The 25,698-nt window shown below is 43.8% G+C and overlaps 1 protein-coding gene across 6 annotated transcripts in view; it reads right to left on the bottom strand.

Annotated features, from left to right (window-relative positions):
* Positions 1-25,698, bottom strand: part of CAPN15 (calpain 15) — a 115,270-nt gene that overhangs the window by 18,341 nt on the left and 71,231 nt on the right. For 5 of the 6 annotated variants that reach the window (XM_042438101.1, XM_042438100.1, XM_042438103.1 and 2 more), the window contains one exon: positions 4,955-6,416. In XM_042438101.1, coding sequence (XP_042294035.1) covers positions 4,955-6,416 — 1,462 coding nt within the window. Of the gene's footprint in view, positions 1-4,954; positions 6,417-11,187; positions 11,206-25,698 lie in introns of those variants that run through there. The other variant, XM_042438106.1, reaches the window with a different exon arrangement.

Here is a 25,698-nt window from a genome sequence, read left to right as displayed (position 1 = left end):
CAATGGTGGGGAGATCATGGAAGCTACAGTTCCACAATATTGACCACCTCTACTGTAAGAACAAGTTAATGGATGCAGAAGTGATTGGAAATGCTTTTAAAGCAGTACTTCTCAGGTTATCTGATGTGGGGAACTGTCAATTTTTTACCTTATGAGTTAGGACTAGTACCTTATTTGTGCCCATTGGCTACTACTGTTTCCTTCTCTCATTTCACATATCAGCAGCCTATGGTTCACAGACTAGTACTAGCGCAGGGATCACCACTTTGAGTGTCAGTCATGGTACTATAGTGATGGGCTATTCTTTGCTCCCCACCTTCCCTCAGGGAGGTCACCTGGCATCAGACGTACAGTAGTTCTTTCAAGATCCAGGCAGGGACAGTTTGATTTATTCAGGCCCTCAAATACAGAACGTGAATTGAACTGAGCGAGTACATTTTCTCTGCTCTGGTAAGTTTTTATGCTGCTTGATTTCAGAGCTGTTATTTATTTTCCTTTGTTTTTATATTACTGAGATTGGATACTGATGTACTTTTGCTCTTGGAAAACTTGCTCAAGTCCACCAAGTCTCACAGTGTCACTTCATTGTAGCATGGAAATGAACCTGGGTTCTCTAAGGCAACGGAGAGCAAGGTTTTAAGCTTTTAGCTCCACCTCCAGTGATTGGTTGTAAGCAATAGCCCAGCTAAGGTGGCTTGTCACCAGAAGGATGGACACCAGGTATCCAAAGCATATATGGAAGATGTTCCACCAGGAGAAAAAGCCTGCATCAATGCACAGACATTGAAGGTAAAGCACCTCACACTATGAGCTAACAATCTTTTATATTAGGTACCTTCAAGTTGACTCTGACTTATGGCGACTCTCTCCTATTGTGTTCTTGGCAAAATTTATTCAAAGGAGATCTTCCATTCCCTTCCTTTGAGACAAGGAGAGTATATCATGCCCAAGGGTGCCTAGTGGGTTTCTATGAATGAACAAGGATTTGAACTCTAGTTTCCCAGAGTCCTAGTCCAACACCCAAACTACCACATCATAAATTAGGGAAATGCTTAAATATTGATGACTGCTCCATGTATGGAATCAAAAGCAAGTGCAAAGCATCGCTTTTCCGTCCCTCTACCTACAAACATATGGGGCCATTCTTGTTACTTATTTGAACGTCTGGAATGAAAGCCTGACTGTTGTACCTATGGAAGAAATAAAAGGGGTCTTGATCATTAAAGTCACGGTCTGATTAGTTTTTAATGGTCAGGAGTGGCCTTTTCCCAAGGCTGCAATGGGGATCAGAAGACAGCTGCCTCTTATTAATGAGGCAGAGTTCCTTAGTGCTTGGAAGTGTTACCTTTTGGACTACAACTCCCCGAATCTCCCAGCTAGCATTGGCATTCAAGAGAGCCTGAAGCAGGCTTGCTCCCATCATTGGATGCCACTAACATATTTAGGACTGCAACTCCCATCAACATCAGCCAATAGCTTGTTACAGCTACAGTTCCAGGACATATGGATGATACCAGGTGACAGAAAGGCTGTACTGAGTTATAGTGCAGAGAGGAGGAACTTGGGTCTCTATGTCTAAATCCAGGTCGCCTAGGATCTCAAACCAGGTCTCTGGCATTCCTCATGCCACCATTATTTGCAGGCTTGCCAGCTTTAATATGGGTTTTCTAAACAAACAAACAAACACACAAACAACAAGAAACTGATACAACATCCCAAAAGGCTGAACTATTTCTCCACAGGCCTTGTTACTGGCAACAAGAGCTTTAAGATAAAATACGGTGGCATTTTTGTATAACTGTTTAGCCTTTGCCAACAGCAAACAATCCCCAAGAACATTTCTGAAAATGAATTCTGCCCTTAGGATGAAAGCCGTTCCTCACCTCTATAAAAATAATGTACAACCCATTTTCCTCTATCTCTTATCACAAGTACTACTAATCATTTGGTACCAGCAAGTGTTAAATTGTACCTAGATTTTAAGACAGATTTCCTCGCAGTACATTAGGCAAGGAGTGAGGTGGAGGAGGAACAAGTTCCTGAGCTTTGGGGTCTTTACCCATCATAAGGCCAGAAAAATGCAAAGAAAATGTGAAAGCCAGCCTGGTCTCACAATTGAGACTGCTGGATGGGAGCTGGGCAGAGGCTCCTAGTGCTTACTGGATGGTCTTTGGCCTCTTTCTGCCTAACCTACCTCTCAAGGTTCTTGCAAGGCTAAAATGAAGGGACAAAACTATGTACAGCAGATTAAGATCTTGGGAAGGGAAGGGTGGTGTGTGTAAAATAAACACCCTGTACACAAAAGGAAGGGAAGGAGAGAAAGAGCTCTGCTGTAAAATGTGTTCACTTCTCCTCCACCCGCAGAAAATATTCAAAAGAAGACAGACAGATGTTTGGAAGACCTGTGATTTTTTTAAAAAGAAAATACATTAACTACACCTTGAGGTACTTCATTAACAGACAAAGCAGTCTGGCTCTGAAAGACGCGACATAAAAATCAAATCACAGTAATAAATACACATAATAAAAGCCATCTCTCTTGGTGTAGAACCGATATTAAATTATGGAAAACAGAATAGCTGACAATCAAGACCGGATGCACTCTGGCCCTGGAGATGTTCCTTTTCTTGAATCACCGCTACCAGAATCCCCAGCCACAGCAACCAGTGGCCATGCTGGCTAAAGGATTTGGAGAGTTCTAGTTTCCAAAAGTAACTTTCTACATTGTAATGGAACTGCAATACCAACAAACTGTGCTGTGGAAACATGCTATAAATGAGAGTCTAGCTCCATGGTGGCGAACCTATGGCACACGTGCCCTCTCTGGCACGCAAAGCCATTTTGGAGGGCACAAAGGGGAGACAAGAGGACAGGGGAAGAGGAGGAACAGGCACGTGCCTGGAAGTTCTACCCCTGGCACAAGATAACACCTTTGCCTTTGCCTTTGGGCATTCAATCCCAAAAAGGTTAGCCATCACTGGTCTAGCTCAGTGCCGGTGCACCTTCCCAGTATACAGGATATCCACACATGCTCAACCCCTGTTTTCTCCTGTTGACAAGAGCAGTGATGGAGGAGACCTTGCTGTATGAGATCCTTGAGTGCTACTGTCAGGAAAAATAGACAGTACCAGCCAAGATGGACCAAGGTTCTTACCAAGCATAAGTTAGCATACAGTATGTGACCAAAAGTCCAATACGGCTATAATGAGAGATGGTGTGGTGTCGTGTTTAAAAGTGTTGGACTGGGACTCGGAGGATCCAGGTTTAAGTCTCCATTGAGCCATTAAATTCACTGTGTGACCCTGAACATTATGGTAGCCTGGCATACTTCATAGGGTTGTTGTGAAGATGAACTAAGAAGGAAGAGAGGGATGCATTCCATCTTGGGCTCATTGAAGGAAAGATAGGATATAACTGTAACTTAGTCTGAATGGATGTAGTTTGACACAGCTTTAACTGTCATGGTTCAATGCTATGGAATTATGGGATTTGTAGCTTTGAGCCTTCTCTGTCAGAGAGCTCTGGTACCACAACAAACCACAAATCCCAGGATCCCACAAGATGGAGACATTACAGTTAAAGTAGTCTCAGACTGCGTTAATTCTTTTGCTTATTTGCTGAGCAAATTAACCAAGATGCAACCCACTGCAAGAAAGCACCTTGAACAAAGAACATTATCTGGTCTATGTATACTGTTCTCTTATTTAAAATTGAGAATAAACAGGGATGCAAAAAAGAGAGAGAGAAAATTAGGGATGCAAGATTTAAGCTGTTTCTTCAGCTAAAAGGAGGCACTCCCAAGTTATCAGTCAGCAATTAAAAAACAACAACTTTTAATATTAAGTATGTTTTTAAAAAGTGACATGTTCATCTCAGGAGAGGTATTGTTTGATTGTACGAATTAGAGGAATATCTCTCCTAAGAAGATGCCTGTTAAGATGTGTACACATCATGTAAAATAAATTATGCTTTCCCCCTTTTAGAACTGCTTTTATATGCAAATGTATGCAAATAATTACATCTCACATGAACAACTGATCAAGATTTTTGTAATTAGATGACAATCCTAGTAGTTGTAATAGTAATAAATAATGCATGTATACAGCATTTTGCAGAAGAGGTGGGGCACCTCTGGCACTCTAGAAGTATTGGGCTATCTCTACCCAGTACAGGCAAGATAAAGGACTTTGGGAGTTAAACTCCAAGACATTTGGAGGATCATTGAGTGCTTTGTCAGTTTTCCTTACTATGGCCTCATTCCTATTGGTAGTCCAAGTACATGTGCACATTTGTTTTGTATCAATTACTGTACTTCTGTGAGCAACGAGAAAGAAAATAGGTATGCATGTATGCAGTATACTAGCAGGAGGCAGGGGAGTGTAGTGGTTTGAGTGTTGGGATATGACTCTGGAGACTAGAGTTCAAATCCCAGCTTGGTTATGGAAACGCAATGGTGACACTGGGCGAGTCACACTCTCTTAGCCCTAGAGGATGGCAATGGCAAACCCCCTCTGGAGAAACTTGCCAAGAAAACCCAATGATTGGTTTGCCTTAGGAGGTGTCATAAGTTGAAAAGGACTTGAAGGCACACAACACCAACAATAAAAATGCAGTACACACTGAGGATTCAGTCCCAAAGAAGCAGGGATGGAGTACACCACTACATCCCTGACCACTGGAGTTTTACACAGTCATCTAATGCAGCCAAAAGTTTATTTTTGGGGGGGACTACAACTCAACAGAATCCTCCTGCCAGGTAGCTTTACTGATGGGCAATTCTGGGAACTGCAGCCCAAAATGTAGGTTTCAACAAAACTGTACATACAAATTTCCTACTTACTTAGGCAGCAATGAGATCTAAAAAGTTACTTTTTAAAAATGAAAAACAATTGTATGCCAGTTATCATCAGTTATGTTTGCAACTGCAGGCAGGAAGACAAGGACAGGAACTCACCTCTTGGCAGAAGGAGACAATGTTTTCCCAGAGGGCTTTTGCCTCCCCTTCGTCCGTCTGCCGCCGCTTCTCTGCGTGCATGCTCTCGCGACGTCGGAGTGGCTTGGCTCCCTTGCGCTGCGACATATACCCCTGAGGGGTGTGGCAGGCCACACAGTGCTTGGCTTTGAGCTCATTGAGCAGGGTGCAAGCAGGGCAAGGCCACTGAGTCGGCCTTTCTGGAGTGGTGGGAGGCTGCAAGGGGAAGAGACGGGCCACCTTGTGGGCTGAGGGGGCTTTGGAGGTGCAGGCTGTGCAGACCGGGCCCTTATCCAAACCGCACTCAGAACATTTGGGGGATGACTCGCCCTGCAGGCCATGCTCCTGGAAGCCATGTAACTTGGAGGAGCCACAAGCCTTGCACTTCTGAGAAGCTGTGGGGTTTTTCAGTGTGCACTTGGAACAGGACCAGGTGGTAAAGTCAGGGCTGGATGGGCCACAGGGGGTAAAGCGCACCGAATCCCCCGTCAGATCAATGGTGTCACTTCCTTTCTGGGTGTTGCAGGCCTTGCACACCCCAACTCCTGAGGTATTAAGGAGAGAACAGCTGCTGCATTTCCAGGGCGATGAGCTCACCTCCATCTCCTCCTCCAGCACACTCAGCCGCTTGGTGGCCATCAGCTCCTGGAAGCGGATGGCCTTCGGCACGGGAGCAGGTGGGGAGGCGGGTTGGGATGTGTCAGGCACCGGTGGCTGCAACTGAGGGGGTACCTCTCGGCGGCTGCGAGGAACTGGGTTATTTTGGAGGCCTGGGGAGAAAAGGCTAAAGCTTGGCATCTTCTGGCTGTCTTGCTCCGTGGTGGTTGTGCCCTGGTTGGCAACTGGGTAGTTCTCTGCGGTCTCTGTAACCACACTGGGTTGAGGGGTGGCAGGTGCTACATGGAAGCCAGCAGGAGCTATTACTTCAGGGACGACCAGCGCCTCTGGGGGAATCTTGGGCAGGGAGAGCTTCCGGGGTCCTCCACAGGCCGAGCAGGAATGGGCCACAGGGGTGTTGTGGAGGGTGCAGCGTTGGCAGGCCCAGCCCTCCTCCAGCCCTGCCTCTTCGGGGCTCTTCCCTCCCGAGTCCTCCCCAGAGCTCTCTGCCTTCGGCATCTCCTCCTTGCAGGTCCCCTTGGGCTCAATCAAGATAGCAGGCTTGGGCAAGACTCCGTTGATGATCGGCAGTGGGGAACCACCAGGTCCTGGCTCTGGAGTGAAGCTGCACACCTCACAAGCCTCTTTGCCTAAGAAGTTCCGAAAGGTGCAACGAGCACACGCCCATTTTTGTTCTTCTACGCTGAGACGCAAGATGTGGTTGAGGTCAGGCTTCTGGCGAGGGGCCTCGCAGATGGAGCATTGGCGCTGTCCCACAGGGTTCAAGAATGTGCAACGGGTACAGGACCATTCCCGCACAGTGGCCATAGAACCAGAATGGGTGTGGCTGCAAGAAACAAAAAAAGTGGAAGGGTGTGAGCAAACATTGCAAGAAGGGAGAGAAAAGAAAGGAAAAGGTGGAACGGCCACAGCGAGTCTTACTTACCCAACTCCCCCCCTGAAATGTTTTGCTGAATCCCTATCTCCCATCACCACCATGCAGTAGGGACAGCGGTGGGGGAAGACCAGAGTTCTAGTCCAGGGAGATTTGATGGGCCACAGGTTTCCCATCACCTTGACTTACTGGATGAGAATCAAGATAGTCTCTCAGGGATGAGAAAGAGGCTTCCATTTAATGGTGGGAGAGCGGCACTCACAGAAGATGTCCTTCTGTGAACACCATTCTGCTTAGAACCAAAGCAAAGAAGTGCTACCTTTTCTTCACCTTTGTTCTTTCCTATGCCTGCCTGGTTTATTAGACCAAGAGAGCCTAAATATCCTAAAGGCATGAGATCCTGCCTGATTTTGTAAGCTAAACAGGGTCAGCCCTAGTTAGTACTTGGATGGAAGACTGCCAACTAATACCCAAAGTTGGAAGACTATATTGCACAGGAAGGAACTGGGAAACCAATTCTTAGCTGCAATACCTTCACCAGTTATCAAAGCCCTGAGAACCATTCCAGAATTCCTCCTTTTCTTTTCTTAGAGGTGTGCCCTGTGTCATGGAGGGCAACCAGGAACTGACAACAGAAGATTGAGGCAACTTCTAGCTTCCCTGTTTCTGTAATTTGGATTGCTTGAGAATTTAGGACTACACCATGATGATTCTCAAAACTACCTATAAAGAAGGAAAATACTACAAAATCCACAAAAGAGCGATACCTTTACTGGCCAACTGAACTAACTATTCTCAACTAATATGTAACCATCTGCTAGTGTTACACTTAGGGGAAGGACATGACTGGGTCACCAACATTATAACCAATAATAATAATTTTAAACCATTCACACACTATAAATAAAGGTTAGGAAGCAGAAAAGCCTCAGAATGGGTATGAGCTTTAGACTTAAGAAACTTGGGAATACTCTGATTTAACAAACAACCTGAGTTTACACTGATAGAAACATGCCTGTGATAGACATTTAGTTTACATGTGAAGTACTGGTATTCTAAATAACACTAAAATAGGAAGTCTGAATCCCCACCCTTTCCAGATTTTTGTTCCATAACAGAAATCTTCCAGAAATGTTAATAAAACTAGTTCTTGCGAAGCAAATTTCTCCAGCCAGAGACAGTTCAAGTTAAGTAGTTTGAAATACTCAGCATGCACAAAAAAGCAACAACAGCTGGTCCTGTTCTATTCTAATCATTAAAAGACATGCCACCTTTTACTGAAGGACCATGGCCATAACCCACGTAACCTCAGCCTGCACTAACTTTTTAGACCAACGGGATGAAGAAGGAAGGCAAAGAAATGGGGAAGAAAATTCTCCTTCTGCCCCTCTTCCCAAGCACCCCATTGTTAAAAGGTGGAAAGGGATTGGCATAAAGGGAAAGGAACAAATGCCTCTAAAGTGGAGAGGAGATTTGGTCAGTTGTGGAATCCATGTCAGTGGGGTGGCAAATATGCCCAAGATATTAATCTGAACTTGAAGGGAGCTATACAAGTTACTGGACCTATTTGGGACGAAAGGCTTCAGCACCCTGGATGGCTCCTTTTTGGACTAAAGCCCAGAACAGATTGTCTACCTTATTGACATGGGAGGCACTAGTTGCCAATGAATTTAAATTCAAGAGTTGCCAGTTACGGATTTCTGGAGTATACTCCAGACACAGAATAACACTGGGCAAAACTAAATGAAGATATTTCATCACAGTACAACAAAGAAAGGGGAAGCTGCCTGGTTTGGCGTCAGATCACTGAATGCACTGACTAGCAGCAACTCTCCAGGTATTCATGCAGGCGGCTTTTCTAGCCTTACCTGATGAGACTGAACATAGGAACTCTGGCATGCATGATATATCAAAGTGTGTAGTCTCACACAGATCCTTCCACATGTCAAACAACATGGATGGGCTCACAGCATTTATGCGTCTCACCAGGTTTCATCTCAAGGACTACCCGTCCCCATCTCCACCAAAAGGCAATCAACTAACCAGGCAGCCCTGGACAAGTTGCCCAAGGCAATGGGAACACAGTCAGGGTGAGTGGCTGAACTGCTGCGACAACTGCGGTGCCGTAAGAGGTGTTGGGCAGCCTGGAGCCTCCCACAATAACTGCTGCAAATGTGAACTTGAAATTTCAGTGATGCATCACACTAAAAGCCCCGGGGTGAGGCTGGCTTGTGTCCCCAGAATAGTTAAGTGGAAGGAGGGTTAATTTCATTTATTGGAAGGAGCAAGTGGGGGAAGAGAAGAGAAGGAAATTCTATCTCCATTGAACCTAAGAACGCCTTTCCCCTGTATAGAAGTGTGTGTGGGAAGGGGAGGGAACCAGCTGTGCGCTTGGCATCACCTGATAAAATCTCCCACTGCATCAGCATTCACACTCCCCTCCATCATTCCCAATGTGGTCACCCTCCTCTTCTCCTCCCTTGGCTGTTTCCACAGCTCTCCCTCCCTTCCCTTCTCCAGCTGCCCAATTATTTTCAAGCCCTGGGATGCTGCTGTCCTAGTTACAAGGACATTTCTGCCTGCCATGTGCACCCTGCCTGATGCATGACTATCCATGGGGAAGGAATGAATGCTAGGGGCTCCCCGTGGCAATGCACATTCCACCCTGCTGCTTTGATTGTGGAAGGACACATGCTCAGGCAGTTTATTTCCTTCCTCCATCTGGGTCTTGCCAACATGTGGTCAGCAGGTCCAACTGACCAGTGAAGCCACAGAGAGCCAGTCTTTGCAGGGACTGTCTGGTGAGCCCAGTGGAGCAACTCCTCCCAAAGTTCATCCACTGCACTGGCAACATTCACACCACTAACATAAGCTGACAACTCATCGTCACCATCAAGATAATTACAAATCTTGCCAAGAAAACCCCATGATAGGTTCATCTTAGGGTTGCCATAAGTCGGAAATGACCTGAAGGTAAACAACAACAACAACTTTGCAAAACATAAAACCACAAAATTCCTGTTTTTTGCACAAGTCCAACGTACCTAACATCAACCCCCTTTGGGAAGCTATCTGCTCTAGTCAAACTGTCTCCTTCTCACGGCATCTTCAGGTGAACAGCAGCAAAGGAGCCCCTGTTTCTCCTCCGTTATTTCAGGGAAGTGTGCCTCACATCTGCTGGTTGCCAATCATGCCTTGCAAGGGGCAACAGACATCCAAACACTCCTTTAATTCAGTGTTTTTACACCAGTAATGACCGATAGTACAAATATACATCTTAGATGGCTAAGAGATTAAGCTATGAAGCAGGACGTTCCTGATTAGGATCCTCTCTCTGCCACAAACTCACTTGGTGGCCACAGGTAATGCAATACTTTATCTATGGTTCATATGCAATCTGGAGGGAGACGAATACTGATTTATCTTAGAGCTACTGGACCTTTTAAACACTCGAAAATGATACAAACATTATTACAGACAATAATCCTGCAAGCACTATAATCTCTCCAGGTGTAACAGTGAATAGAAAGGATGCATTTCGGAACTACAGCTCCCAGAATCCCCCATTCAGCAAGGCCACTGACCTGGCTGGGATAATCCAGCACTTTAGTCCAAAACACTAGCCTTTCTATGTTCTGGTCATACCCAATGTTCCTTGTACTGTTTGAAATCCTTCCCAAGTAAAAGACCAGATATATATATGTACATGATGTTTCTGATATCCATGCAAACCAATTTATAGAAAGCGAACATGGCAACAAGAATATTTTTAGAACACCAATAGAAGGAAGAGTAAATATGCGAAGATCTAGCTTGTTTGGGTCTTTATTTTCCTCTGATGAAAGCCCTGCCACTTAGGCTAACCTCTCATAAACCAGCCGTTTGCAGTTTCCAGTCCCCTTATGATCTGAATGGCCTGCCCCTTCGATAGCATCCAGATTTCTTTGGACTGTCTGCAATTGTCCCATCAAAATGCTAGAGGAGATATTGTAAAAGGGGGGGGGGATCCAACACAACAACATCTCTCCCAAATTGGTCTTGTGGCAAACTTCAGCAAAATGGAACTTGCAATTCACCACTTCTCAGAAGTCATCTCAGGATCGTGACTTCCGTATTACACTCCTCATACAAGCAGACCACCCACATGAGCAGTTTATTTAGTGAGTTAGCTGCCAACATATTGTCGGGGTGCCTCTCTCAGATACACAACAGAGGAAGCAGCCGTCAAAACAGATGGCTGCAAGTAAGGCACAGTCAGCTGCCTCCAAGCCCTCCACGTTTCCCCTACCTTCCAAGGACTCTCCAGGATCTCGCATGTCTTGAACTTCTCAGAAAGCCATATTCCACAATACACACTACATTGCACTGCGGGGCTTATTCATCAGTGTACAAAAAAACCCCAAGTGACAATAAAGAAGCCTTGAGTTGGTGCAGAAGGTTCTTCCTACATCTTTCACAACCAGCCTGCACCATCTGGGATGAAAGTAGGTCTTCTGGATAAAACCTGGGGTCCCGACAATCCCGTTTTAGAAGTTAAACGCTGCCTTCCTGTGACCACCCTGCTACACTTCCTTCCACAGGAACTCAGAAAACCAGTATCTAAAAATACCCAGCAGAGATTTAGTTCAGAAGGTTGCATGATTTACGGGAATCCAAGCCACCACCACCGCCACCCCAAGCTGTTGACTTGACACTTCCTTCCATTTCCAAAATTAAATCCTACCTTCCTCCACCTCCTTGTTGCATTTCCACCACGACAGGAGAGACTGATCTGGTGACTATACATGACAAACAGCAACAACCTGGGTCTCAGATTACACAGTATAACAAAACAGCATCCATTTCTTAGTGCAAGAATAACGGGGAAAGGTTTTTATGGGGATTTGGGACGCGCTAAAACTCTTCCTAACAGTCACTGCAGCTTGCTTTTGCTTCAAATGAAGAGGAATCTAAAGCAAAGCTGTGAACCATAAAAACTAAACAGAAGCAGTATACTGCAGAAAAGCCAAAGGATGGGGATATACAACAAGGGAGTTTTTATCCTACTATGGATATTTACTAACTTTCCATGGCCAAGGTGTTTCTTCCATAACCAAAGAAGCTTTAGGAATGTTCTCTATAATGTTTTTGCATACATTTAAGGTTCAGCGTAATTGCCACAGCCTTTAGTTGTTTATCTCTAACCATGCTGCTTACATTTCCACATACTGTATAACTGCACTGTTCTCTATCCGTATCAGAATTTGGGGTGGTGAATGCCGCACATGATGTTAGGGGCATGGTCATACCTCCCAACTGAGCCATATATTCCATGCAACCAACAAAGTAGAAAGGGGAGCCTCCAATAATAGTAATAGTGTAGTGGAGTCTCCTTCCTTGGAGGTCTTTAAGCAGAGGCTAGACGGCCATCTGTCGGAAATGCTTTGATTTGGATTTCCGTTGGACTGGATGGCCCTTGCGGTGTCTTCCAACTCTGTGATTCTATGATTCTATAATAATAATAATAATAATAATTTGAATTAATAGCCTACTTTTCTCCCAAGTGGGATGGAAGCTAGCTTGGATTCTGATACCCTCCAGATATTTTGGACTGCAGGTGCCATCAGCCCTAGACGAATCAAAGAATCATAGATGAAACAGCTGTAGTCCCAGAGAAGGACCAGAGATGGCTAGGAAAGGGTTTCTCCTTCTTGCACAGTATTTTGGGTAGTGGTGGATCTTGTCTTGTCACTCCCCTTACATAAGCCAGAATTTCTAACTAGGGTTAATCCTGGTTTAGAGTTCCAAACTAAAATGGGACACAGAAAACTCCAGTAGGGTTCAAACAACCTAAATCAACCTTTTGAGTTTAAGAGCTATGGAGTAGGTAGGGAGATGCAAATACAAACCAATGCTTGGGTGCATTAACATACAACTATTTCACATTAAGCCACTTAAGTCCAAAATTCTGTCATTCTTCTATGTAAACACAGTGGAGCGCTGTCAGGTCCTGTTATTTTACAAAATGAGAAATCAGTCTAAGAAGTCAACAAGATAAATATCTGCAGAAATTCAAGAAAGGTCTTGTTTCTTGGAATAATATTTGCACTAGGAAATGACACTAAACCTATGACTATAGGGTCCCTAGAAATGTAGTAGTTTGGGATTAATTTGCCACTCAGGGCCATGTCACAAAGACATCACTAGCCAGTAAACAACAGCGATTTGCATATTTCAAATGCATATAATTAACATAATTACAATATATCCAAGGGAAATGTAGACACCGCCCCACAACTGCTGTATATGTTGAACTTATGCAACAACATTGATATTAAAAAAAATTAATCTGCTGCTAATGTGAAAATTATGAGTCAGTCTTTGACAAACTGAAATATAAAGAGATGCCTTAACTTCAGGCTTAGTTCTATTTAATTCCTAGTTTTGTCATTACATTTTAAAACTTACTCCTAGAAGCATGAGAGTTAGAGATTTGTCCTTTAATCCAACTATAAAACAGCAATGAGGAAACGCTAAACAGAATATATACTCTGATCATTAGATATCCCGGTCTGTTTAAACTGGGGGCATAAATGCATTTATTATTTATCTTCCAATTACTTCTATCCTACTTTTCTGTCTGAGAGATAATCAAAGCACCTGACAGGAATTTATAAAACACCATTAAATACTCTCACGATTATTAAAACAAAGTGGAAAACTGTGTTGCTGTATGGACAAAATGAAGGCTGATTTTTGCAGTCATTACTATGCATCTGCACAATTTCTGTGTAAGCTGCTTTTAAAAGAAAGGCAAGATATAAATGTAATAAGCAAATGCCGTATATACTCAAGCATAAGTTGATCTCATGTATAAGTCGAGGGCACGTTTTGAGGTCAAAATTATGGATTTTGATGTGACCCAAGGATAAGTCAAGGGTAAAAACCTAGGGACATGAAATAAAAAATTTAAGGGATGAAGCAAATGAAAACAATGCCAAAGAACGTACAAAATTCCAGCAAACATAACTTTGTGTTGACCCTAAAGGATGGATGGATGGATGGATGGATGGATGGATGGATGGATGGATGGATGGTTGCTTCCAGGAGGACATAGTACTCTCTTGCCTTTTACCAAGGGATGATTCCTTTTTTAATAAGAGTTAAAGTACAGTACTTACATTGACAGTGAATAAGTCGACCCAGGTTTTTCGGGTCAATTTTTTGACTAAAATTTCTAGACTTCAACATGAGTATATAGAGTAATCAGTTTATTATTATGGGAGAAAGCAGAAGGATCCTTCAGAGAGAAATGAACTGATTCCTCCCCGATGATCTTAGTGGAGGAGTCCCTACTGATCCCTCTAGGACTCTAAGGTGAAGGTTTAACAGGGAGCTGAATAGGAATGACCTCGCATTGCTGTCAAGAGGAGGAACACTAAGCTAGAGACATAACTATCATTATTAGCTGGATCAGAGATCTGGTGGCAGGTTCCCCAGATGGTAGTGGGAACTGTATTTGAATTCTTGCAGGAAAGAGAGGTCTAGAAGCCATGGCTGCTGGACATCTTGACTCAGAAGTAAGGGAGCCAAGGGAATTATGCTGTCTACAGACATCTCCGTGAGTCGAATAATATTTGAAGTATAGGTCACAGCCATAATGGTGGGTTTTGGAATCAGACTTTCACAGGGCGTTATCCCTTTTGGGGAATGAAAGCTAAAACTGTTTAGGATGAGCCTTTTTTTAGCAGAACGTCAGAGTAAAGCGTGCCTCAATCTCACACTGCTTCTTTTTGAGTTGGAACCGACTCAAAATAAACAAGGCAGGCAGTTGCAGGCTACAAACTTTGTCTAAGTTTACCAATGGCTTTTATATTTACATGTGCACAGAGAGACTACACCCTAGCGAGCAAATGAAAAGGTTTGGTAAAAGGAATAGTTTCCTTCTTATAACTCACCACCTTGAGTTGAGCTAGAATGAGAAGAATGGCTGATCGAGAGGAGAGAAAGTGGGATACGAAAAGAAGAGAGAATAGAGCCTGAAAGTCTCTTGGTAGAAGCTTGGTCTGAAACATCAGCAAATCATTATATTAGAATATCAATAATTCATAATTTCGCAAGTTCAATGCAGGTGATGAGAATACATTGGGCATATGTCCCAACAACAGGGTGAAAAACATGAACACTCCCCACAATAGTGACAATAGCTTGAATCCCTATAATAAGATAAAGAGAGAGAATGTTGGTATCTAGTAAGCCTCCCAGGACCTATACAACGTACTAAGATAGGGAGGAAAATCGAGGTTCTCTGTTGGGTTCAATGCATTCCAGCAGCTCAAGAATCAATGCTCTCACCTAGTGGTTAATATGAATTGAGTTGCGAGAAAGGGACGATTTGCCTAGAATCTTCCCTTCTAAGTAGGAACCAACAACTTGCACCTTTTCAGAATACGCATTCAAATCTCTAGCAATTCTCTTCAAGCCTAGACTTTGGAGACGATGAGAAGACAGCAGAGAGTTGAGAGAATGAGATAAGGATGTGTATGGTTCTGGAATGGAGGGTCCCAACATCGCTAAATTTTGGGGAGCAAGGTTCATCAGTTCCTCCTCCTTCTGCTATTCCTCCTCCTCCTCTTCCCAGGCTTTGCAAAAACTGAAGACAGATGTTTCTCTTTCTGCAGCTGTTTCTCTAGAGATTTGCCAGGAACAAACAGAATGGCTCTAGATTCTTGAGCCCTAGAAGAGGCCTTAGGAGCCTCTTTCAACATAGGAAGGCACCGATTTGTCCCTGAGGAGGCTTGAAGATGGGCTTTGGCCATGGAATAATTCCATGGCCAAAGTCAGGGGTGAGCAGATAGCCACTGAAGCTTTATCAAGCATCTTATCCTGGTCTTATTTCTTTCCCGCCTTTCCTCAAGGCTTGAGGGGAGGTATAGCACATTAAAATACAAAACACACATAAAACCAACAATTAAACCCTAGAATGGCATGTGTCGCCCTTTCTAAAAACAAGGGGTGGGATGGCGCCGCTCTTGTACCCTGTAGAAATAATCTACTATAAACCCCATAATTCCTGCCTATAGGAATCCAAAACATTTGGAGAAGGCTAATAGCAATTGTAATCCAAAACATTTAGAGTGAATCAAGCTGTGGACAGGCTGGCTTAGTCAACTTGTCAGATATATTAAGTGTGATCCTCCACTAGCAAGCAACTGTGTGTGCATAGGAGTGTATGTGTGCGCGCGCACATGCACACCCATCTAAACATGTTGTGGAAATGGAAGAGGGAACCGAAATGCAAAAACAGATAAGACTATGGGAATTAAATTAAAGCTTAATTGCATTCAAAACCAACCAACTATTCAGATATTTTGTACTACAACTTCCATGATCCCTGTCTGGTGGGGTAGGGGGGTTGTATTCCAAAACATCTAGAGGATGTCAAGTTGGGGAAGGACATTCTTGGGCATAAGGAGAACGTGATAGAATGCACATGTGTGTATATGCGCTGGCACACAAGTGCATATACATATATATACACACACACGCAAACATAACACACAGCAACTTAACAGCTGCCAAGGTATTTCTGGGCAGCTAGCCAATTTATGTTAATACAGTACAGGCATTCATTCCCCCCCCCAAAAAAAAATTCCTCAGCTTCAGCTTTTTTTTAATTAAATACAATGAATAAACACAATTATGCTGACAAAATAATAGCAAATGTCAAACCCTGAAAACATAACACTCATGGATCACCACTGACGTCCACAAGTAAATACAAAGCAATCCTTCCTGAATGCTCTGTGCTCTTTCTGTCCTCTTTGGAGAGGCAGAAACAACCTGGGAACACAAAATGTCCAAGCCTTAATGTATATAAAAATAACTGAACGCTTTTAAAAATGGGAAACGAGGCAAATGGGGGTCAGGAAAGCAGAGATTAAAGGAAAAAAATAACTGATCCAACCTCTGGGGGGGAAAACTAGTATGGTTTGAACCCAAAGGCACCCTTTTGTACAGAATGCTGTATCCTAGGATAAGAGCACTGCGTAAATCAAATTAACTTAAAAGTAAAGATGGGTTTTCTACATGTCTTGCAGAAGTATAAGAACCGGTATAAAAACAATCTATGATTGGACAAGTGGATATTAATAATTTCAGACTAAGATTAGCAGAGAAAGAAGGTTCTTCTTGAAACTTAGGGTCACAGACAGGCCAAAATAAAGCTGCTTCGGGTCACTTTGGAGGTACGCTGTTTAAATGATGCATGCATCCTAAGAGTCCAAAAGCCGCGCCAAAGCCATGCTCCAATCCTAAGGACTGGAATGCAGCTTCTGGCCTCTTTAAGATGCATGCGTCATTTAAACAGCATACCTCCAAAGTGACCCGAAGCAGCTTTATTTTGGCCTCCACCCGGCGAGTTGCCGGGGCGTGCGGTGTTCCAGGACTCAGGAGGATGCAAGCCACACCCACTACATAAAGCGCCAAGTACAAGTAGAAGCACAAGAATCATAGAGTTGGATTTCAGTCCAACCATTGCCAGGCAGGAACACACAATCCAGCACCCCGGGAGATGGCCATCAGCCTCGGTAAATACTTGAAAGGAGAGAGCACCATTACTTTCTAAGGCAGTGCATCCACTGTCAACAGCTCTAGAAGTTCAACTAATGTTGAGATGCAGCTGCATCCATTGTCCAGGTCCGTGTCGGGAGCAGCAGAAAACAAGCTTGCTCTCTCTTCAATATGGAACCCTTTAAATATTTAACAATGGCTATCATGTCAACAAGGTCTATACTAAGTATGGAGTGGAAGGCAATGCTCTTGGGGAAGTCTAAAGACCACCAGGCTGCTCAAGACTGATAGTATTATTCCTCAGTTAGATTCAGACCAGGTGTATGGTGGCATCAGGCCTACAATGTTAATTTTAAAAAGCCCCATATGCCCTTAAATATGTGTGGGGGACACTTTCCCCTAGGGTAACTTTTCCCCCTGAGAGTTGCATCAAGCAGATGCACCCCTCCAAAGTCACCTGGAGGGGTGCAGCCCCGTACTGACAGTGCCCACCCCTGAGTTATACCTTGTAAAAACAAAGTCGCTGAGAGGTCAATACACATGGAGTAAAATTCTGAAATGCTCACAGTACACGTGTAATGTCAATGCAATACGTGTCGTTTTTGGTAATGCCATCTTTCTCTGTAAAAGAAAGCCCTGGAGACATCTGATGTCCTAGGTTTTGTTAAAGCTAAGTGGGTTGGATGAGAGCAATGCATGGACAGATCGCCTGGGAACCCAATTCACGACACTCTGAACATGTCAAAGTAGAACAGGATAGAATGACCATGGTTTGAAGGATCAAGCAATTTGCCGTAGGCTCTCTCTTGCACTTTAATTCTTTTCCCAATTTTCCTGGTAACTAGGCTTTTAGCAAACCTTCAACTTGTCCCCAAAGCATGATGTGAGGTTAGGGTTTGAAGTGGGTCTAAAGCCAGCGCATGGAGAGAAATATAGTGAGGGCTCAGCCAAGTTTGCTCAACTTGGACATCATAACCTATGAATGGAAAACAGGACTATGCGTGTTAAGGAATAACTCAACTGAGTTACTAAGTGAAGTGTTCCATGCCTTCTGACATGCATTATGTTTCTTCCAAAGCTCCTTTCTCCTTGGCTTCATTCCATGTCATCTCAAAGAACTGCCATGGAAGCCACCAATGCTAAGAGAGATCATGTAGCCCCAAGCCGTGTTTTGATTTCTCACCATTCTGCACCAAAAAAATGCTTGCCGCCAATTATGAAGTATCAAAAGAAAAGACAACAAGCAGAAGGGGATGCCCAAGGTAGCCATGCCTAGACTATTAGCTGTTCAGACAGCAGAAAATGATCTGTCAGCCACAAATGCGACAATGGAGGATAGAAAAAGGCCACGATAATACCTGCTAATCTGGCCAAAGGACAAATATTCAGCAAAGACCAACATAGTAAATTGACAGGCATTGACTGAGAATAAAGAACAAATCCAACGGTAAGACTCCAGGAAAGATAAATTCCTGTAAATGAGCTCAAATTGGGAAAGAATTCATAGGGTACCTTCACTCCTGATCCTTACCCAGCTTTCTTCAATTTTATAGCAGGAAATGTTGAGCAGTATTCAGCGTGGCTCTGATGTTAAGAAGTGATCATGGAGCTAGGCAAGGGCACATTTTCTGCTGAAAACATTCCCCTTAAAGGCAATTGGCTTGCAGGATGGATTGATTTAAATTACTGGATCACCAAGAGAAAAGTGTATGCAATTTTCTCCCGCATACTTCTTCACATAGGTCTTGAACAATGGGGCAAAATCTGATCATTGAAATGAGGCTGAGGTTACACAGTGTCTAGGGATAGTTTGTGCAATTCTTACAATCATGTTCTTTATATTAATTGAGGAAAAGTGGCACATAACACATACACACCACGGCCAAGCAGTGGATCTATATTGTGGAATAGTAAGAAGGGCAAGTCACAGTTCTCAGCCCAGAGGAAGGCAAGGCAAACTCTCCTGAAGAAATCTTGCCAAGAAAAGCCCATGATAGTTCACCATGACTTGAAGGCATACAACAACAACAAGCATTTCTAACAGACAGAAAGAGCTGGGTAAATCTTAAGGATTCAGATGGCATTGCCAGCCAATGCTTTTGTGTGCTTTCAAGTTGTTTTCCGACTTATGGCGACCTAAGGCAGACTATCAGGCAGTTTTCTTGGCAAAGATTTATTCAGGGGGCTATCCTTAAAACACACATTGGAGATATGCTGTTTAAATGCTGCATGTGTCCTAAGAGTCCAGAAGCTGTGCCAAAGCCATGCTCTAGTCCTTAGGACTGAAGCTGGGCTTTGGCATGGCTTCCGGCCTCTTAGGACGTATGCAGCATTTAAACAGCATACCTCCAATTGACCCAAAGCAGCTTTATTTTGGCTGTCTGTAGAGGCAATACATACTTATATAGCACTCAGTTACCCATCTGTGGGCACTGAGGCTTTACACCTGTATACTGGAACAGTCCACATAGAACATAACAGACACAGAAGGCACTATAGGCACGCAGATAGAAAGGGTGGTGTGTTTTGAATTGGGCACCCAAAGCCAGATCTTATACCATTAGACACCATAAAATTCTGCTTGCATTTTTCTTTTAAATTAAAAAAAAAAATCTCACATTTAAAATTTTACATCTGAGCAGTAAATAAATTAAACGTTGTCCTAATTCCTTGCACAATGCTCTCTCTTCTTCGAAACCCCAAAGCCATTGTTATTCACAGAATAAGAGTTCTCATGCTTTTTCACTGGCAGCTCATTTTTAGCTTGAGTGATTAAATCCAAATGAAGAAATGTTCTTTCTATCAAGTGTAGATGTCACTGCTGTGAAAAACCAGCTTACAACTGTAGCTGGTTCAAAGGCCAGGTGTGGGCATCTCCTCCTATTGTTCATAGCAGTTGCAATGCCATCCATGCGCTCTTTTTTTGAACCGGGGAAGAAAATTCTTCCAAAATATTTTCAGATCGATTCCCTCTTAACATAAAAAACAAAACAAAAGTATGACAGTTCGCCACCACCCTGGTGCTAAAGATATAATCCTCCCCTTTTCTTGTCACTCCTGTATTTTCCTCTGCCTTTTCTGCTGCTTGGTCCAGCTACACCTGCAAAAATACAATCTCGCCCAGGCTGTGTATTTCTGTACCATGTAGCTTTAAAGAGAAACAGAAAGCCCAGAGCTTGCAGGCAAAAAACCTGGTAACTGCTGCTTAGTGCTGAACAGGTTAGAGCCATTTTCTAAGGAGGAAAACTTAAAATGAATACCCAGTTTGATATTCAATGTGTGTGTGGAGTACGGCTGTGACAGAGCGTAATTCATTTTATGCAGAGACAGGTTAAGCTAGATTTGGTTCAATGTGTTTTTAAATGATAGTGTGAAGAAATTTAGGTTTTTTTATTTACAATATTTTCATTAAAAATCTACAGTTTGGAAACTGCTTTGAATGAGACAACGCTTGAAGGTAAAGAGAGGTGGTAAAATCCAGAGTCAGTATGGCACAGTGGTTTGAGTGTTGGACTACGACTCTGGAGAGCAGGATTCGATTCCCTGCTCAACCAGTGAAACATATGGGTGGCTCTTTTTGCCACCTTGAATCCTATTTGGGAGAAAAGTGGGATATAAATCCTATAAATGAAATGAATGAAAATATGAATGAAGAAGGGAATATGCTGCTTGAGGGCCCCCAAATTACAGGGACGGCTGGACAGTAACACTTTTAAGGAAAGGATTGATGATCTCACATGTACAGTGGACCCTTGTTATACGCGGGTTTGGTTCCAAGATCCCCCTGTATAACAAAATCATGTATGCTCAAGTCCCATTAATAATATGACATGAAGCAAAATTGTGTCCCTTTATAAAAATGTAAATCAAGGTAAATTTTACTTTTTTTGGAACATTTCAAAACCGTTGTATGCTGGAACCGTGTATAAAAAATCCATGTATAAGAAGGGCTGACTGTATAATGCTCCAAAGCAGTGCTCTTCATGCTCTCTGATGTGGGGGACAGGAATCTCCCCCCCCCCACATTATGCCAGGAGCAATATTGGTGCCCATTAGCTAAAACTGTTCCTTCCTCTCATGGAAACTCTCCACAAAGCTCACGACGGTCAGGAATGGGCACCAGTCCGTGAACCACCACTAGGAGTAGCAGCACTGTGCTAAATACTGAAACTAGGCAGAGGGGATAGGATGGTCACTGTGTAAAGGGTCTTTGTATATGCATGCATCTGTGATTTGTGTGGTCTTCTGGTGAAAGCAAAAATCCAGTGACACCAAGCCGGCCTCTTGCTGTGGTTTCTTTAAAAAGTACAGAGCAGAAATGGATTGAGAAGAGCAACGGGTGGGTGAACCGAAATAACAGCAAGGGTCTCCAAATTAATTTAGAGTGGCTTTGTGGGCCAGGGCTCAGTCTTCACACCCAATCACCACATTCACTATACAATTAGTAGTAACAGACTGAACCATAGAGTTGGAAGAGACCTCAAGGGCCATCCAGTTCAACCACATTCTACCATGCAGGAACACAAAATCAAAGCACCTCTGACAGACGGCCACCCAGCCTCTGTTTAAAACCCTCCAAGGAAGGAGGCTCCACTAGCTCCAAGTTAGCACCTCCACTATGGAACAGCTCTGCTGATAGGAAGTTCTTCCTAAGGTTGAGGTGGAATCTCTTTTCCTGTAGCTTGAATCCATTGCTCCAGGTCCTATTTTCTGGACCTGCAGAAAACAAACTTGCTCCATCTTCAGTATGACTCTTTTCAAATATTTGAAAGGGGCTATTGTACACCTCTTAACCTTCTCTTCTCCAGGTAAACATACCCAGCTCCTGAGTTGCTCCCATAGAACACAAATCTGCATTAGGAAGCAATCACTACCTGTACATGAAGCTCTGGGCTTTTCTTCATAACTGCTGGAATGTGGCAGGACCCAAAGTGATCCTCAGCAACATGCGCAGCACGCGGCTGTGATCGTTGCAGAGAGGCGCCAAACTCATAATGTCGCAGCCTACTGACTATTTAAAACGAACATCTGTCAACTGTTTTGAAACTGCTCCAGTGCAAAATGAGGCGGTCAACCACAGATTTCTGCTCATTTGATTCAGGTTTAAGGCAGAACAAAAAGAACAGCCCAAGAGTGCATGAAGGGATTTGTTACAAAGCAAAAAAAAAACAAACCCAAAATACAGCGCATTTGGCTCACACATTTTCAACATCAAAAACAAAGGCGCCAGCACTCAATGCTTCCCGAAACCCAAGGCGCTGCGCTACAGTGGGGAGCAAGGGGAGGCAATGTCATTTGCACAAATATGATCACTTCAGAGCTCACAATATGAGCAGGGGGCTCTGAATGGGACTCCAGCTGCCCCAAAGCCAGGCAAAAACATAGATCAGTTCTTTTTACCTGTCAGAAGGCCAAAGCACAACTAGATCTTGGAGAAAATCCTTTTATAAAATGGCTACCTTTAAAGTAACACAGGGCGAAAGGGTGGCCACCTCTGGCAGAGCTGCCCACATCCATACTGCAAGTGTTTTGCACAAAATGCAAATCTTGGAGACTGCTGTGAAAGTTGCTGCTGGGGATGTGGGGGGGTGAGACAGGAGGGAATGTGCTCCAGACATAGATAGATGTTGTATCTGGGAACACAGGAACAAGCAACGTCAGGAAGAAAGTCCAGGCCACCCTGGAAGTTCCAGTAAAAGGAGGGCAGCGGGACAAGCCAGGAGGGGGGAACCAGGCAGCGGCCAGAGGTGGCACCAGAGCCCCTCGTGGGGCACATGTGCCGTCACCCACCCCCACACGAGTTAAACTCAGCCGATGGGGAAAGAAACCTGGCCATCCTGGGTTCAATGGGCATCCCCAACTGGTCTCACACACTTTCCCAAAAGGGAATAGAAGGGAATGCTTTGGTCACCCAGCTTGAAGGGCCCCCAAAAGGGGTACATGGCCCTCCCAAGGATTAACGGGCATTTGTGTTGTTGTTGTGTGCCTTCAAGTCATCCGACTAGGGGTTTTCTTGACATGTGTCTTCAGAGTGGGGTGCCATTGCCATCCTCGAGAGGCTGAGACAGTGGTGACTTGCCAAGGGCATCCAGGGGTTTACCTGACTGAGCATGATTGAATCCTTGTCCTCCAGAGTCCTAGGCCCAATGCTGGCTTTCCAATGACAGGCAGAAGAGAATAGATGCGCAAATAGGGTTGCCTGTGGTGTGCCATCGACCACTGGAATTGATGCGCTGTCTAGAAAGCCGCCGAAATTGGCATTCAGGAACACCTTGGATTGGAAAGAGAGGTCCTCTCATGTGCCTGTTGGTGTTCAGGGCAACTTAGGCAAGGCAATGCCAGTCAGTTAACAGTTTCATATGTTTCACAGTCACAAGGTTCCCCACATTCATTGCAAAGCTTATTCAGGAGGAAAACTCCTTGTTCCCCAGACTGTAAAGATTGTGAGATACTGCTGCCTTAACTTGCGCTATAAAAGGCAGTGGATTTCCAGTTTTAAAAAGATCTCCAAGCCCATAAAGACATGGAGGTACGCTGTTTAAATGATGCATGCATCCTAAGAGTCCAAAAGCCGCGCCAAAGCCATGCTCCAATCCTAAGGACTGGAACGCAGCTTCTGGCCTCTTTAAGATGCATGCGTCATTTAAACAGCATACCTCCAAAGTGACCTGAAGCAGCTTTATTTTGGCCTGTCTGTTCAGGTCCCTCGATACCATTCCCCCCCCCCCCAAGTTTCCTGGAGTTCTTCTAGATTTAGTATGAATTTGGGCACACATTCACTTCCAGGGAAGAAATCAGGAGTGATCAAGCCTGGTGAGGCTGCGATATGAGCAGAGACAGCAAGGTATAAGTGGGGACACATTCATGTCTCCTCTTGTGGTTTACACATCACTGCTTCTCAGATCAGATCTTTTCCTTTTAGCAACAGCAGAAATAAATAAATAAATATTTCCCCGGTGTCCAAAACACACAAAGCCTTTAAAGCTCCTGCCTCGCTTTGCTCTAGCGCAAAAAATCAATTGTTTTTGTTAACAAGGTATAAAGTCGGAATTCTCCAATAGAAAATACATCCTAGGCAAATCCTCTTACTTGGCAGAGCCTTCAAATGGAAATCTCAGGTTTGCTTTGCTTTCAACAAGCAACTAAATCCTCCAGGCAGGGCTTTGTATTCTTCAAGTTTCCTTCCATCTCCCAACTGTGATTGGGATCAACTGTATTCAGCCATATTGTGGAGCTCTTAACCATTTGCCCTGGACTGCTACCCATCTTATCAGCTTGCTGGAGATGCCATTTTGCCTCTCATTGGGATCAGGCATCCAAAATCCCACTGGCCAACCCACCAAAGGCAAGTGTCTTCTACCATTTGGATAACAGGGCTCCAATATATCATATGCTTCCACATTCTCTCTGTTGCCCTGAATTTAGAACAAATCCTAAGCTTAGAACGAAGGAACAAGTGAGTCAAAAATTATCTTGATACAGTTAAAAACCCACAAAAACCCATGGATGCTGGCCATGAAAGCCTTCAAATTCACATCAGATTTCAAAGACACTCTAGGCTGTTGTTCTTAATGGGGATATCCACTAACATTCTCCTCCTTCTCCCTAAACCTGACGTCTTTTGGGATTCAATAGTTCAAATCATGGCTTGGGGTTGGGAATCTGGCACATGGAGGATCAGAATCAATGAAGCAGAGGCTCCCACATCACCTCTTCTCTCAGCCTCTCCTCTACTGTAGGCCATTAAGGACAGGGGAGAGAAATACTCAGGCTTATGTTAGTTATCAGAGATAAAAGCTGTTATTTCTCCCATGTGTTGTTTTCCTTCTCACTCAAGATGGAGGGTGGCGCACACTGAGAACTTTGAACATCAGGAAACATGCTACAGGCTCATGCACTCTCTCCTCTTCTCTCTCACAGATTCCTTTTGTTTCAGCAATAACCATTCAACATTAACTAGAGTACTTCAGCATTTTTTAAGAAAGGCTTTATTCTTTGGGGGGCCAAGCTTGAGTTGATTTGGACATCACTATAAACAATGGTTCAATTGAAACATAAAAGCAACGAGAAGGTTGCATTCAACAATTATCATAACATTTGTTATTGCTGAAATGTGCCTTCAAGTCATCTCTGAGTTATGGCGACCCTAAGGGTGAACCTATTATGGGGTTTTCTTTGCATGATTTGTTTAGAGGGGGCTTGCAATTGCCTTCCGCGTGTGACTTGCCTAAGGTCACCCAGTGGGTTTTCATGGCCAAGCAAGGAATTGGACCCTGGTCTTCAGATTTGTACTCCAACACTCAAAGCACTAAACCATGTTGGCTCTCCTGTACCAAATGAAAATGATACAATAGTGAGAACTGCTATCAAATGCACAGACAGCTATTAGGTTCAGAACTGGAAACTTCCAATGTTTCTAACTCTTAGGGCTTGAAAACATGTGAGCAATGCCAAGGATAGTGGGGACTAGAGAATTTCTTGCAACTGTGGGGCAAAGCTTCTCCATCCCATACAGATCTTTGCTACCAGACACAGACAGGTAATATAATGTGTGCCAATTTCCTGAACTGTGCAAGTTACACAGATTGTATAATCCATCTTTTATTGATTCAGAATACTATTTGATTTTCTCCCCAAAGAGCAGAAAATACAATAGTCCTGGCCTTGCCCTGTGATAAGGATT

The sequence above is a fragment of the Sceloporus undulatus genome, chromosome 8 (genome assembly GCF_019175285.1).
Source record: "Sceloporus undulatus isolate JIND9_A2432 ecotype Alabama chromosome 8, SceUnd_v1.1, whole genome shotgun sequence".
Classification (NCBI taxonomy): domain Eukaryota; kingdom Metazoa; phylum Chordata; class Lepidosauria; order Squamata; family Phrynosomatidae; genus Sceloporus; species Sceloporus undulatus.
The sequence above is the reverse complement of the archived record's forward strand: the minus strand, read 5'-3'. Positions and strand labels throughout refer to the sequence as shown.